General features: G+C 51.2%; 1 protein-coding gene across 3 annotated transcripts; it reads left to right on the top strand.

Annotated features, from left to right (window-relative positions):
• Window positions 1-1,538: 1,538 nt before the first annotated feature.
• TBXT (T-box transcription factor T) lies at window positions 1,539-9,943 on the top strand (the record flags this gene model as incomplete). 3 transcript variants are annotated; one of them, XM_082855324.1, is made up of 8 exons in its annotated part: window positions 1,539-1,744; window positions 2,228-2,492; window positions 3,251-3,385; window positions 4,213-4,274; window positions 4,390-4,451; window positions 6,449-6,625; window positions 7,663-7,792; window positions 9,670-9,943. In XM_082855324.1, 8 exons carry the CDS (start codon window positions 1,539-1,541, stop codon window positions 9,941-9,943), a joined length of 1,311 nt encoding a protein of 436 aa, XP_082711450.1. The 3 variants fall into 3 exon arrangements, with proteins under 3 accessions (XP_082711450.1, XP_082711451.1, XP_082711452.1); XM_082855325.1 differs by having other exon boundaries at window positions 6,452-6,625; XM_082855326.1 differs by lacking the exon at window positions 6,449-6,625.
• Window positions 9,944-16,173: the final 6,230 nt, after the last annotated feature.

The raw sequence follows: 16,173 nt of genomic DNA on the forward strand, positions 1-16,173 counted from the left end.
AGGCTGGGACCACGCGCCCTCTTTACCGAGGCGCGCAGACCGCGTCCCGACGCTGAGCATCTGCTGCCGTCCCCCTTCCTGGGCTCCCGTTTTAGGAGGAATGTTATTGTCTGAAGAGACCCTATTGAACTATTTCCTGCTCTTTGTCACCTTTCCTTCGCTCTCCTTGCGGAGGTTCTCCCCGAAAGGTGATAAACCACTCGAGCCGCGCATGGCCGGGCGCTGCGGCCGGCCGGGTGGGGAGACGCCCCTGGAACCCGGCTCGCCAGGAACGCCTGGCCCGCCCCCTCCTACTCTCACCTTCCGCAAAAGCAGAGACCAGAACCCACAGAAGTGGAGCCACCTCTCGGGTTACACTCAGTGCGCGCACAGACCTCGTCCTCAAAGTCCTGCTTGGATAAGGGGGGAGCGAGGAAACATCCCCCAAGGGGTCGTTTGGTTGATTTCGGCCTATCATCTCCCTCTCGGGGCGCTGGATGGGCCCGTGGGCAGAGACTCCGATCGTGGGCCCTCCCTTTCCAGACAGGCGAGGGCTGCGGAGAACAGGAGACGCCGGGTGGGCTGATCCATGGTCGTGGGTGTTAGCGGAGTCACCTGAAGCGCCGCGGGCCGAGGGACGTGTCGGGACGGGACCGGGCTCGGTGGCGGGCTGAGCCTTCGGAGGAGCGGAGACCAGCCCGACCCGGGCTAGGCACAGGGCGCGCCCTTAAGCGTGGCTGTGCGCGATGGTCACCGGCGAGGGACGGACACAGGCTCGGGCGCAGGTGAGAGCCGCGGTGCGACTCCAGGCTGGCACACCTGCGGGGTCCCGGGTGCGCTGAGAGAGAGAGAGAGAGAGAGGGAGAGGGAGAGGGAGAGAGAAATTGGAGGGCCCCGCGCGCGAGAGCTGGGGAGCTTCGCGGGCAGCCGGGCAACTCCTCGGCGAGGTGCGTGCGGGGCGAGCTCGGGAGCCCTGCCCGTCCATCCCCACCCCGTCCGTCCCCCATCCCCAGCCGGCCTTCGGGGCCAGCCCGGCCGCTTTGATGGAGGTGCAAACATTTGGAGGAGGGCGGAGGTGTAGGCGCTGGGCCGGGGTTCGCGGGGCCTGGCTCCGGATTTACAGAAGGCAGGCGCGGGAGCCCATTGTTGGCCCCCCGCCTCCGCGGCGCGCCCGGCTGAGTCTGATATGGCCGCTCGCGGCCAATGGGCAGCGGCCCTGGCACTTCAAAGGGCGCGCGGCCCAATCCGCCGCGCCCCCTCGGCGGCTCCCGAGGCTCTATTTATGCCGAGGGGCGATTTTCTCTCCCCGGAGACCTCCTCTAGTAGCTCCTTGCGGGAGTTCAAGTGGAATAACCTTCCCCCCACCCCTTTCCCCCGCCCCTCCCCCCCGGATCTCTATCCTCGCCCTCCTCCCAGGTCTGTGCTGGCACCCGGGCGCCTCGCAGGTCTTGGCCCGAGCGGCCCCTCTTCCTGGAAGAGCGGCCGCCTACTGGGGCGAAGGTGGCTCTCGGGTAGCAAGTCGGGGCTTCGGGGGGCGGTGGGGAGGGGCAGGCGGGAGGATGAGCTCCCCCGGCACCGACGGCGCGGGGAAGAGCCTGCAGTACCGAGTGGACCACCTGCTGAGCGCCGTGGAGAGCGAGCTGCAGGCGGGCAGCGAGAAGGGCGACCCCACGGAACGCGAGCTGCGCGTGGGCCTGGAGGAGAGCGAGCTGTGGCTGCGCTTCAAGGAGCTCACCAACGAGATGATCGTGACCAAGAACGGCAGGTAGGCGCGCACCAACCCGGCGTGTGCCACGCGCTCGGGCGGGCCGGGCAGCCGGGCTGCAAAGTTCCTTACCTTCCAACACTTTCTCCCGGTCTTTTTGCTCATTTCCGCTCAGACTGGGGAACAGACCCTTGTGGCCCTTAATTGTCCCTCTGGGACTTCTTCGCGTAATCCTCACTTCTGGGCACGAGGGTCTCCCGGGGGGCTCCCTCGAGCCGCGCCTCGCCCACGCTTGCCCCGCGGGCTGGACCCGGCTGCTGCAACCCTCTGCCAGGTCCCCTCCAGCCCTGCCTCTGGAGGCCGGGTGGGGGGTAGTGAGGAGGGTTCCTGTGGATCTAGGAGAGTCCTGGGAAGGGGGCGCTCGGGCGTCCCCTTTGTTAGTTCCCAAGGGGGCTCCTCTTTGCTCCAAATGCAGATGCCCCTGGCTTCTTCGTTCTAACGGGTCAGATCCGGGGTCCTCCAGCTGCGCTCCTTCCTTTCCAGGAGGATGTTCCCGGTGCTGAAGGTGAACGTGTCTGGCCTGGACCCCAACGCCATGTACTCCTTCCTGCTGGACTTCGTGGCGGCCGACAACCACCGCTGGAAGTACGTGAACGGGGAGTGGGTGCCAGGGGGCAAGCCTGAGCCGCAGGCGCCCAGCTGCGTCTACATCCATCCCGACTCGCCCAACTTCGGGGCGCACTGGATGAAGGCGCCGGTCTCCTTCAGCAAAGTCAAGCTCACCAACAAGCTCAATGGAGGGGGCCAGGTAGGTGTGATGGGGTGCGGGGACGGGGCGGCGGACGACGCGAGGAGGGGCCCCCGAGACTCTGCACCTTGTCCCCGGGGAGCCTTGGAAGGGCGCTGCGCGCACGGAGGTGACATCTGCCTTCCTCGGTTCAGCCTGCAGTGTTGTTTATAGTAAACTGACGACGGTAACACCAAGGCCTGGAGAGCGGGGAGAGGGCGCAAAGTCTCCCCTTTGAACACTCAGGCAGATCTCAAGTTTGGGGGAAATTTTGCGTCCTAGCCCTCAACTTTCCTAGGGGTAGAGAAAATACCAGTCTTGATGGTAAACGGTCGCTTTAGCGCTGAATACGTCCACATATTTACTGCGTGGAGTCTGAACAAACTTGTAAATCTGTCCTTTTCTACAGAACGTCTTTACTTGGGGATTGTTACTGGGAGACCCGGTGTTCCCGTAAGCTGTGATCTCGCTCAGGCATTTAAAGCTGTCTGCAGCTGCCCTGGAAGCCTTAGAACTTTCTACCAGGTCAAAGCATTTCGTGATGGGCATTCATTGCCTTTAATGGTGTGCAGCATCTCACATTCCTTTTCCAAACTAGTGGTGAGAGCAGCACCTAATGGGAAACCTACCAACTTCAACAGGAAAGACGTTTTCCTGCGAGCTGCAGGGTTCTCTGCATCTTGGATGTATTTTTCTCCTCCTCAGCAGGACACATGGATGTTTTCTCGTCTTAACGGTAGGACTTTGATGATCACCATTCCCGTGTTTATGTCTCTCAGATCATGTTGAACTCCTTACATAAGTATGAGCCTCGAATCCACATCGTGAGAGTCGGGGGTCCGCAGCGCATGATCACCAGTCACTGCTTCCCGGAGACGCAGTTCATAGCGGTGACCGCTTATCAGAACGAAGAGGTGAGAGGGGCGCGGGCAGCCATCGGTCTGGCGAAGGCTCTGCTGGAGGTTCCCGGGAATGCCAGGAGCCTGTGTGATGATTGTACTTTTAGACTGATAATTAGTGCCCTTTCAAGTAATTTACCGTAACTATAAAATTGGAACAGCGGGAGAAAAGTTTTAAAATAAGTACTCATTCAAGCACGTTCCCCTTTAGTTTTCCATAAAAGTGTCCACTACTAAAGGCTCAAAATGAAAAGATGAATAAAACATTTAGGTTAAAGGACTGTAAGAATTTAAGGACAGGACTTCAGAGAAAGGGGCGGGGGGCCTCTCCTTACTCTGGGAATCTTCCTAAAAGGGTTGGGGGCATCCCTCCAAATCTGTGGTGTGAGGAGTCACCTAGATACAGAATACAGTTTAGTGCCTGTAAATTCATATCTAAGTCTGACCCCAAAGTGCAGGCGGTTTGTGATTAGCTGGTCAAGGTGTCGGTGGGTGTTGACTGCCAGCTAGAACCAGTCACTATTCCCAAGCAGACCCGGGTTATGTTCTGAGCCCTGTTTGTCTGGTTGATACACACAGCATATTGTCAAAAGGAGGTTAAACGTATTGTGAATTCCACTCGGAAAGTCAGCCTCTAAAAGCTTTCCATGACTGTGCTCTTCTTTATAAAATATGCTGATTCCTCGGCTACTTCAGATCCAAATAGAAAGCTATACCAGGAAATAATCTGATTGCATTTGAATGTTTAGCGGGGGCGCTGGGGGTCCCTGATTTCTTGGGGCCCAATTAAATCCTCTGGCGAATGAGCAACCTACTAGTAAACGCAACTTCTTGTTTTTCAGATCACAGCTCTTAAAATTAAATACAATCCATTTGCAAAAGCTTTCCTTGATGCAAAGGAAAGGTGAGAGAATTCTAAGTATACCCTTTGAGCAAAGAAGTGTGCAGAAAGCTGAACTATTGCTGCAAATACTGTGTCTGAATGTCCTCCTTGACAATTCGCTGCACTTCTTTGGCAGAAGCCATCACAAGGACGTGATGGAAGACCCCGGAGACAGCCAGCAGTCTGGGCACTCCCCATGTACGGTTTGTTGCGCTCTGGCCAGATGTGCCTTGTTTCGGGGGCTAGCCTGCTGGGAGCTGGGGGCTGGGGATGGAGCAGACAGGGCTTCTGGGTGCGCTTGGGGAGTACATTGCCCTTTGCTGTGCGAGGCACCTGGCCCTGTGTGTTGATGCTGTTACGACTGGTCCTCAACCTACTGGCCCTCAGCCTCTGCTCCATCTGGGCTTGCGGATGCTCCCCCAGCCCACAGGACTCCTGACAGAGAAGCCTGGGGAGAAGTTACTGGGGTTCTTCTGCTGTGCTTCAAGGCAGCTCCAACCATGGCCTCGATGGGTGTTTACACCCTGCTGTGTTGGGCAAGAGGAGAGCCCGGCTCGTATCCGCTTTGAGATGGCTTCTCTTTTTGTTAATGACTGAAAACTGGAGGACCGTGTTTGGGACGATGCTTGTGATCACGTGTGGTTTTCCCCTTAGCCTGCTTCGGTTCTGGGAATGGCCCATCAGCTCATGCTGGAAGCAGTGGAGCGTAGGATGGGAAAGTCTGCTTTAAGTCTAGCTTCCTTTAGGAGTTCCATGAGCCAGCGAAGTGACGCAGGTCTGCAGCAGAGTCCGTTAGGAGGAAGGGCTGTGTCTAGCCCTCCTCTCCACGCAGGGAGGGGACCCTGAGAGAGGAAAGTTAGTGTTTGCTGCCCACTTCAGGAGTCTGGACAAACCAGCGTGGCACCCTCCTCAAACTGTGTGTGTTTCTTTCTTTTTCTATTTCTTTTTCTTTCTTCCTTCCTCCCTGTCTCCCTGTCTCCCTGTCTCCCTCCTCCCTCCCTCCCTCCCTGTCTCCCTCCCCCCTCCCTCCCCCTCCCTCCCTCCCTCCCTGTCTCCCTCCCTCCCTTCCTCCCTCCCTCCCTCCCTCCCTCCCTGTCTCACTGTCTCCCTGTCTCCCTCCCTCCCTGTCTCCCTCCCTCCCTCCCTCCCTCCCTCCCTCTCTGTCTCCCTCCCTCTCTGTCTCCCTCCCTCCCTTCCTCCCTCCCTCCCTTCCTCCCTCCCTCCCTCCCTCCCTCCCTTCTTGTCATCTTATGGACTAATTTAGCAAACAGCTCTCCTAAGTGGCTCATGGGCTGCCGAGTCATAGAGCAGAATATGAACAATGGCTTTGGCAAGTGATGGAGCCCAAACTTTGTGGCCACATCTGGACCTTCCCGTCATTTGAATGTTGTCTTGGGAATTGGAGCCAGAGTTGTCGTCCTCCTAGTGGTTGTTTTTCTGATTTCTTTTTTAAAGTTAAAAAGGAAATGGAGAAGAAATTGGCGTTTTAAAGGAGGGCAGGGCAATGTTGGAACAATTTTCTGATTGATGTGTAAGGCGGGGAGAGTGTGGGCCTAAAGCAGAAGAAAGGTGAGCGGAACATGGGTGCCCCTCCAGCCAGGACAGTAGCCCCTCTGTGCTACGGTGTGGGGTGGGACGAGGGGGACGAGGGCCTCCACTGCACGGCTCGCCCTGTGTGTCCTGAATGCGCCTGGCTCTGAGTCTGGATTCTGTCTTTTTTTACATTATATTCAAGCTCAGAAGGTAGGCCCTGAAAGCTAACCTGCCTGGGGGAACGGAACATCCCGTAAGAGGCCGGGAGGATTCTGGGGGTGTTTAGGAGGCTTCAGGCTTGGCTGAGGTCGGGGTCAGTCTCCCAGGGTTTCGGCTGTCCTGTGGGTTTAGAAGCCTTGGCCAGCCTGAGGCACCTGAAGACTCCGCTGGGTCCTCGGTGTTCCCGAATCCTGAGCAAAAGATCTGCCACTTCCTGGCCTCTGCCCTCCCGTCTTTTGGTAGTTTTTGTTTGTTTGTGTGTTTTGGGGTTTTGGGGGGCCATGCCGCTCAGCCTGTGGGATCTTAGTTCCCTGACCAGGGTGAACCTGGTCCTGGGCGGTGAGTTCGGAGCCCTCACCGCTGGACCTCTGGGGGCTTCCCCTCCTGTCCTTTAAATAATGGAAGTGGTGAAAAGTCAGGCACTCAGCATTCTTCTCTCACAGCAGGGGGGTGGTTGATCCCTGGAGCCAGCACCCTGTGTCCACCTGCCACCCCTCACCCTCAGTTCGGAGGCCCCGTCTCTCTTCCCTCCACGCACGGCTGTGAGAGGTACCCGGCCCTGAGGAACCGCCGCCCAGCCCCCTACCCCAGCCCTTACGCGCATCGGAACAATTCTCCAAGTAAGTCCTGAGCGGAAGCAGGCCGGGCTTTGGGGGTGGCCGGAAGGCCCTGGAAAGGGAAAGGCAGTCCGCAGGGCTCCAGAGGGGCCTTCTTTTCATGTCCGTGTCGCCGCTGGCTCGGCCCCAGAGGCGCCCAGTCCGGGGGCCTTCGGGGCCGAGTGTGGCCGTTGTTGCACCAGCGCTTACTCCAGGACCGTGGGCCCATGTCTGGGCGCCCAGGCTTGGATAGTTCATGAACCCTTCGAAAGTGATGATGTCGGGCCAGCCACGCACTCGAGTTACTAGCTTGACTGACACACGTGTTTCTCCACGTATGGTACCCGGGTCAGCAGCCCCAGTATCATCTGAAAAGCCCCCAGGTTCACAGAATCAGAAGCTCTGGGGGCGGGCCCAGCACTTTGTGGTTTAACAAGCCCCTAGGCGACCCTGGTGCAGGCTTGAGTCCTGTGATCCGCGGGCCAGACCGTGAAGATCCTTGGACCTAATTCTCTCGAACACCATGGATACCCAGACTTCATTTTGTCTGGCTCCAAAAGGAGGGAAGAAGTGAATGAACACCATAAAACAATGAAGCAATTAAAGCTGATTTGAAATGAAAGGAGCTTATTTGGGAAGGAAATAGTTGTCCAGCCAGAGGCTAGAAGATCATATTTTAAATTTTGCCTGGTTTCTAAAGTCCTTTTAATTCTTAAGAAATAATCCTTTGGGGAAAAGGCAGGTTAAAATTGCATTGATTTTATGTTTAAAGGTAATTAATCCTCAATCATGTGATTGTAGGATTCCATTTCTACAGGGCAGCTGTTGAGCTAATGATAAAGAAAAAGCCTGGGGACTGGAATATATTCAAATATATACATTGGACAATAAGTGTTAGCCTCTGATGACCAATTTAGCAGGCTAGCGGACTGTTTTCTCTACTTAATATCGCACACATTTTGTTTTCAACGTTGGGTAGCTCCAGCTATTGGGAGTATTTCAATGCACTTTGTCACTCTTGGAAGATCCCATCAGTAATGACACTTTCTTACGTCCCGTAGCGTATTCTGACAGTTCATCTGCGTGTTTGTCCATGCTCCCATCCCACGACAATTGGTCCAGCCTCGGAATGCCTGCCCACACCAGCATGCTCCCCATGAGTCCGAATGCTGGTTCTCCTACGGGCTCCAGGTAACGTATGTCTGGGGAATGATGCAAACTGTCCTGGGAGTGCCTGTGACTTCATGCCGTCTCATTCACTGGCCTCTCTTCTGCCCTTCACTTATGGGTGTTGGGTTTTTGTTTATAACTTCACCGTTTAGCCAGGTGTGTCCGGGGACTCCAGATTACATGAATGCTGTGAGTTCCTGCTTCAGCCTGTCCTCTGGGAAGACCAGTTGCTCCCTCAGGCTGGATGGGAGCTGGGCTGTGACGCAAGGGAACCAGGACCCCTATCCTGGCTTTGCTGTTTACTAGTTCTTGTGATGGACAAGTCTCCTGAGCCTTGTTTCTTCAAGAAAAGGGCACTAGATAACCCCAGCCTCAGCCTGTCTTTACAGGGTTATTGGGGTCAGTAGGTGAATTTTGCAGAAATGTTTCCAGAACCTTTTTTGACAGGCGGATTTAAATTAAGGAAGTAACTTTGTTGGATTTCTGTGGATATAGAATCAATGTTCTTAACGTATGTGCTGGGTAACTTGTAAAGAATGATGACTATTTTCTTAACTCGAAAATTATATAGAGGGAGACTGGCTTAAAGAAATCGAGCTGGTCGGTAAATGTACTGCGTTTCTTCATAGGATTATTACAATAGAGAACTAAAATAACAAAACTAGAGGTCAGTCCACATTTTCTAATGAGGAAATGGACTCAAAGATATTAAATGATTGGACAAGTTGGCTTACAGCAGACGGAGTCTGTAGACAAGGCATCTTGACCTCAAAAGCAGAACAGTTTCTGTGTATAGATTATCGCTATTTGCCTAAGATCTTAATTCTTTATTTTTAGGAAACAATTCCTTTAAAATAAGAATCTAATTGTCTACTGTTAAAAGTAAAGCAAGCAATACCTAATCCGCGGGCTCTTCCAAGGCTCTGAAGGCATCTAGAAAACTGCTGGATGATCTGTAGGTTACAAAGGCCCCCCCCCCCCAGCCCCGAGGATGTTAGAGGTTGTCAATGTATCTCGGAGCCTTGTTTCTCTGCATCTGTAAAATGGGGATGGTAACCTACCTCACTTAACTCGGGCCTGTTTGCACGTTCAAATGCATCTGAAGTGCAGGACATGGCTTGGTGAACTGTATAGCCCACGACAGCGTATAGTCTCATTATTCATTTATAAAAGGATTCTACTATAAGAGAGAGACATTTTCCTGAAACAAAATTGTAGCCTAGTGTCATGCTACTCAAGCCTGTGGTCCCAGACTGGGGGGTTTAATACCCATTTCCAATTCCTTCTTTCAGAGATGGGGAAACAGAGCCTCAGAGGTGGTCGCAGAACAAGGCTAACGTGATAAAGCTATTTAATTGGGGTTTGCTTCCGGGTCTCACTGCTGGTGCACTTCCTGCCGTGGGTCAGGCTAACTAACGCGTGCTGAGATGTGCTGCCCATACGGCAGCCACTGGCTTCTCACCCCCCCCACTCGGTGTTAGAGAAGCCTGTCGTCCCCCTCGAAGGAATCCCTGCAGGGTGGGGGGCGTGCTAGTTAACGGATACTTAGACACATCCTCTGAAACATCTGATTCAGTATATCTGAGAATTTTGGATTCTGAACATGAGCAAAGCTGGAGTGTTTTGCTCTGCCAGGAGTTATGTCTACGTCAGCAGCCTTTTTAACTATTGATTTTGTCCTAATGATTTTGTTCATTGTTAATACGTGAGACAGTAACTTCTATGCACGTCAGAGCGTGGTTTAGTAACACAGAGGAAGGGGCCCATTTGAAAGAAAGCTGTCATGTAACCCACTTATCAGGAGTGGGATTTGGGTGGCTTGTTTTCCCCTCCTGCAGCTGACCTGGAGCCCCTTCCCAGGTCTCTGACTTGTCTGTTTTTCCATTCTTCCATTTCAGTCAGTACCCCAGCCTGTGGTCGGTGAGCGGCGGCACCATCACCCCCGGTGCCCAGGCGGCAGGGATATCCAACGGGCTGGGAGCCCAGTTCTTTCGAGGTTCTTCTGCTCACTCTGCCTCTCTCGCCCATCCAGTCTCCGCTCCCTCCTCCTCGGGATCCCCACTGTACGAAGGGGCCTCCTCGGCCACAGATATTGCCGACAGCCAGTACGATGCCTCCGCCCAGGCCCGCCTCCTAGCCTCATGGACGCCCGTGTCGCCTCCGTCCATGTGAGCTGGAGCCTGTGTCTTAAAGATGCAAGGACTTTCTCGTGGCAGCAAGTCTTGGTTTGATTGGTAGGCTCATGGGGAGGGGGAGGGGATAAGGCCTTAAAATACATAAGAGGAGAACACACGTTCGTTCGAGAGCCGCACTGGCACCACCTTTGCTCATCCTCGGTGGCGGCAGTGCCGTCCTGGGTCCTTGTGTGCTGCAGGTGAATTCAAGCGTGCAAGCAATGCAGCTGGCCTAACTCGCCGTGATTCACAGTAAAAATGACTTGCTAGCATGCGGAAACTTTGTTTCTCGTAGGGCACGTAGGTGACTGGCACATCCATATGTAAGCTCCACTGGTCCTACTCTAGTGAGATAAAAAGCACACTTTTAATTCTCTTCCTTGTTGCTTTCAAGTAGCCTTCAGGTCCCCCTTGCGGCAGGGGTCGCAGTTGGAGCTGAGCTGTGAAAGACAGAATTAAATCATAGTTGAGGACGGCAGATTGTAGTTAAAGTGGAAATGTCCAGCTCTGCCCGCTAGCATGTGTTTATTCTATGCATATGTAGCTAATCTCTTGTACTGTTAAACCTACCACTGTTTATATTTTTCTCCTGATAATGTAGCCAAAGACAATCAGCAGAAGGCATTTTCTGCAAAATAAAGGCGATGTGCAAATTTGGTTGGTCTAGTTATTGTTCAAACTTCTCCTCTTTCGGAATGAGATTTTGCTGTTCGTTATAGCTGGTGGTTAAGACTGTCCTGGAGAAGTGCTTTCAATCTGTTCCAGACTTTAATATTTGACCTAATCAGTTGCAGGACTGGAAGTGAAATTTGCATGTATTTATTTACTCAAGGCTAATTGCCACAAAATGCAAACAATGTTAAAAGATTTTCCAGAGAGTTAAATAGTCAGCACTGAATCATGAATATGGTAATGGCAGAATGTAGGACATACAGATGCCATAAAGATTAATATGGGATGTCTACCCCATTCAAGCAAAAATACATAAAATGAATTGACAAAATGTTACAGTTTATAAATGTAAGGTGTAGTTGCCGCAGTCATTTAAACAATATGACCCTTGTAAATATCTTTCCTGCAGGTAAGATTTCCCAGCAGGGAGCCAGAACCGCTTGTGCTAGACTGGGGCAATTTCTCCATCTAGTGGCAGAATCCTTCCTTTAATCCTACTGGTTAAAGCTTGATATTCTGAACCTCTGCTTTCTAACTTAGAATGTAAGTGTAAAGGGCTGTATTTTTACTGTGTGTGTGCCTGCTTTCCAAGTGGGACGTGCTTCTTGTAAACTGTTTGCCGCTTAAAGTTTTTCTGGGTTTTATTCCTACTAGGTTTTATTGCAACTCATGTAGAAATACCCCAGATCAGAAGACTTATTAATATAAAAGTATTGGAAGAATATTTTTAAAAAAACCAGTGCCCAAGTAGGACTGGGAAGTAAACTGGCCTCAGTGGTCTGGCCCCAGGCGTAAAGTCTACTGGAGAAGGGTGAGGGGCCTTAGGGAAGGAGGTGAGGGGTGGATGGTACACAATGCGATCCCGGGATCCTGCAGTGCAGGTGTTCCCCAGGAAGCTTGTCTGTCTCCTCCATCACCCTGACTGCTCTCTGAAGGCTGGGACTATATTCCAAGGACCTTCCCCAACCCCTGTCCCTTCCCGGGCCTTACAGAGCACTAATGAGCAATGACTGACCTGTAGACCAAGAGGAGCCTGGGTCCACTGAGACTCGGACGCTGCGCCTTCTTGAGGAGCTGTTCCCAGGAGCACCGCCGGGGGACGTGGCCCTGCCCCACACTGGGGGCTGCGGGGAGACGGAGTCACACAGTCCTGACCCCAGGGACCTTCTACTTAGGGCTTTGACATGGTTGAGTTTCTAAAGGTGACCCAGAGTTCAAATTCAAGGAGTTCCTATTTTAATATACCAAATAGCATCTTTTCAGCTACGCAGTGGGGCAGTGGCACCCGCATAGCACCAGGAGCCTGCAACTTGGTACAAAAGGCCTGGATATGAGTGTCCATTTGCCTCCCTTGCTGTGGGACCCCAGGAAAGTTAGTTACCACTCCAGAATTTCAAGTTCCTTATCTGTCAAGGTGGAGAAAGAAAAAACTGGGTGGTGTTAAAATGGATCTGTTTTATCCTGAGCACACATCAGGGCCTCAGTTTGTCCCATCGGCCAATTGAAAAATGCTGTGAAATCGATACAAGAAGAGACTTAACCTATAAGATACCAGGAATTTTCATCAACAGCATACAAAGGAAAAGGATTGTGTCACACAAGAGGAGGGAAAGAGGCCACCAGGGAAAGGAGAAGTAGAAGTTATTGGAATGACAGCATCTGAAGAGGATTTCACGTTGTTGGGAGGGGTGCTGCATCTGAGCCTGGGTGACAGCAGAGACAGCAGATGGCCACAAATAGATAGAGGACAGCTTACCCCCCTTTTATCCTTCCCTGCATTTTAACCTGTAATTACTGTCTACCACGGACGGACAGAAGACCTGTGTTAGCAAACATTATTCTTAAAATAAAATTTGGCTTTAAAAACAAGAAAGGGGACTTCCCTTGTGGCGCGGTGGTTAAGAATCCGCCTGCCAATGCAGGGGACACGGGTTCGATCCCTGCTCGGGGAAGATCCCACATGCCGCAGAGCGACCAAGCCCATGCGCCATAACTACTGAGCCTGCGCTCTAGAGCCCGCAAGCCACAGCTGAGCTGGTGTGCCACAACTACCGAAGCCCATGCGCTTACAGCCCGTGCTCCGCAACGAAGAGTAGCCCCCCGCTCACTGCAACTAGAGAAAGCCTGCGTGCAGCGACAAAGACCCAGTGCAGCCCAAAATAAATAAAATATTTATTAAAAAAATAAACATAAAAACAAGAAAGCACTGTAATTACAAAGACATTTATTAATGCGAATAGCAAAATCCCTTAGAAAACCAAAAATACAAATAAAGCAAAACAAAACCTACAGCTGGACACTTCCATGTGAGAAGGTGCGATGTCCCATGTGTGAATGCACGGGAAGGGGCCCTGTAAGACGTCCGATCCATGGTATAAGGGCTGCAAAGGAGCACCCACACCTGTTTCCTCTGCAGCGCGTCTTTCTCTGGTGAATGTTTGTATGGACACATTTCCCCAGATCCTCAATCCTATATTTCCTCTTTCCTAAAGCTGGTCTGCTTGAGAAGGGCCTTGAGGTGGAGGGTCCCCCTTCCCAACCTTTCACTACTGCCCTTTTTCCACTTAGAAGAAAGGTTTACGGCCCACTCACCAGGATCTTCATTGACTCAGGTGTAAAAACCTCCGGACATCAAACGAAAAGACAGTTGTTCAATTCTAAGTCCTCATAAAGGTTCCCAAACTCCCTTCCCCAGTAGATCCCACTAACGATCCACATGGTAGAGGGTGCTCGCTTCCCGCACCCAAACGCACATCACTTCTGGCTCCCAGCTTTAAAGTCCCGGGAGAGGATAACAGCTGTCATTTTGGTGCTTATTATGTGCCTACCCCTGTTCTAAGTGCATTGCTTGTGTCACTTTGACCTCCTAAGAAACCTCTCCTCCTTTCACAGAAGAGCAGGTGGAGGTACAGAGAAGTATAATGTCTTGTCCAGGGTCAGGTCGTACAGCCAACGAGCGGAGGGTGAGAGACGCTCCCGGGAAACCTGAGCGTGGAGCCCCTGCGTGCTCCCCGTGTGCTTGGCCCAGCAACGGGAGTCAGGCGCGCTTCCCTGGTCTGATCACGTGGGACCACGGAGGGTCGAGGGGGTGCACGGAGGTGCCTGCCACAGTACTAGGAGAAAGGTCTGGTGAGCTGCTAGGATCCCAAGAGGCATCTGATACCTTGATGACGGCGTGCAACGGAGACGTGGCTTACCCTGCCTTACAAGGACCTGAGACTGGATGAGCTGTAGGTGGGGCTAGGGCGCAGCGACCGAGATGCCGAGGTGTGAATGGACCGTGAAAGAGTAAGAGCTGCCCGTGGGCCTGCAGAGCATCCACAGCGAGTTAGTGGGTCACCCGAACCTCCACGCGCTGCTGTTGCCCAGCCCACCCCCGGCCCTCCCTCCCTCCCTTCACAAGTCTGTGCTGAACACACCTTATGTGCCAGGCCTGGGCATGGCTGTCGGAGGTGGTGAGGGAGTTTGTTACTTTACCCAAAATTGTGAAGATATCCTCCAAGTTTTCTAGAATTTGTGTGGTTCTTAGTTTTGTACTTAGGTTTGCTCTGTACCACACATTTTTTTTTTCTGAGTGTGGAATGAGGTAGGGGGTTACTTTTCATTTTTTTTCCATGGAGATGTCTAGTTGTTCCACCTACGGTTGTTAAAAAAAAATGTTCCCTTCTACATTGGTTAACGAGTAACTGGCCATACAGGTATGGGTCTATGCTTGACTTTCTATCCTGTTCCAGTGATCTGTTTTCCTATCTTTATACCAGTGTTTCACTGTCTCGCTTTTTAATTAATTAATTAATTAATTATTTTTTGGCTGCGTTGGGTCTTTGTTGCTGCGCATGGGTTTTCTCTAGTTGCGGCAAGCGGGGGCTACTCTTTGCTGTGGTGCGCGGCCTTCTTATTGCGGTGACTTCGTTTGTTGCAGAGCACGGGCTCTAGGCGTGGGGGCTTCAGTAGTTGTGGTACGTGGGCTCAGTAGTTGTGGCTCGCGGGCTCTAGAGCGCAGGCTCAGTAGTTGTGGCGCACGGGCATAGTTGCTCCGCGGCATGTGGGATCTTCCCGGACCAGGGCTTGAGCCCATGTCCTCTGCAATGGCAGGCGGATTCTCAACCACTGCGCCACCAGGGAAGCCCCTCACCACCTTGTTTTATAATAATTCTTGAATTTAAAGAGTGTAAGCTCTCCAACTTTATTCTTCTTTATCACTTTATAATATATATATATACACATACATATATATATCTCTTACAAATGGTTATTATTTTTGGTTTAAACCATCAATGTATGATGTAATATTTACCCCTTCTGGTAATCTTCACCTTTTCCTTCAGATCTGGAGTTCCATCTGGGAAATTTCTATTAGCATTTCTCATAGGATGGGTTTGCTGGAAAGGAATCCTTTCAGTTTTGGTCAGTGACTACCTTTAGTTCACTTTCAATTTGAATAATATTTTTACCAGGTATAGAATTCTAGTTTGTTTGTTTATATACTGTGGGTGTTCTTTGGTCATTCCCTTGTCTTCTGGCCTCCACTTTTTCTGGTGAGAAGCTGGACGTCATTCACATCACTATTATATATTGTGCTATACCTATACCTTTTTTCTCTGATGCTTTTAAGGTCTGTTATTTATCTTTTGTTTTCAGCAGTTTTACTATGATGTTCCTAAGTTTATTTTTCTATGCATTAATCCTGCTTAGGGTTTGCTGAGGATTTTGTATCTACGAGTTAGTGTTTTTCACCAATTTTGGAAAGTTCTTAGCTATTGTCCCTTGATAGGTTTCCTCTGTTGCATTATCTCCTCTTCCTCTGGGACTCCAATTATTTGCATGTTTGATGTTGTCCCACAAATATTGTTTGCTCCTGCCTGATTTTCCTCTACTTTTTTCTCTTTTTATTCAGTTAGGATGCTTTTCATTGACCTGTCTTCGATTCACTGATTCTTTCTTTTGCAGCATCCAATCTACTATTAAACTTATCTAATGAATTCTCTATTATTAATTGTTTTGTTTCTAACATCTAGCATTCTAGATACTGGTTCTAATTTCTAGTGTTCATGTGTCTGCTGAGTTTAGCTGTCTCTTATACATGCTATCTTTTTCCACTGGATTCCTTAGCATTTTTAACATAACCATTTAAAAGTCTCTGAAAAAAAAATAAATAAAAGTCTCTGACTCTTAAAAACTCTCTAAAACTTCTGAGATTATTGACAATTTCCTTTTTTAAAAAACATGGGTCTCTTTTCCTTACTTTTTCACGTGTCTTGTAATTTTCCATTTTCTGCTGGATATTTTTGTAGAAAAGAATAGTAGAGACTAAAGTAAATAATATTTACCTCCAGACAGAGGCAAGATCTTATTTGGTCAGGCTGAAGTGAGGGGATAAGCCAGTCTGATCTGTCATTCAGTGCAGTGTGGGTTTTGTTGCCGTCTCACTTTGATTCAGTTCACTGCTGGCTTACGTATTTTGATGGACGGGTCAGCAGAGCCTGGGATTTGAACACTGGCGTGGTTCCAGGGGCTGTCTCAGCTGTTTCACATCTGAGCTGTGGCCCTGCAGTC

This window comes from Leucopleurus acutus (assembly GCF_964270905.1).
Source record: "Leucopleurus acutus genome assembly, chromosome: 15".
Taxonomy (NCBI): Eukaryota; Metazoa; Chordata; class Mammalia; order Artiodactyla; family Delphinidae; genus Leucopleurus; species Leucopleurus acutus.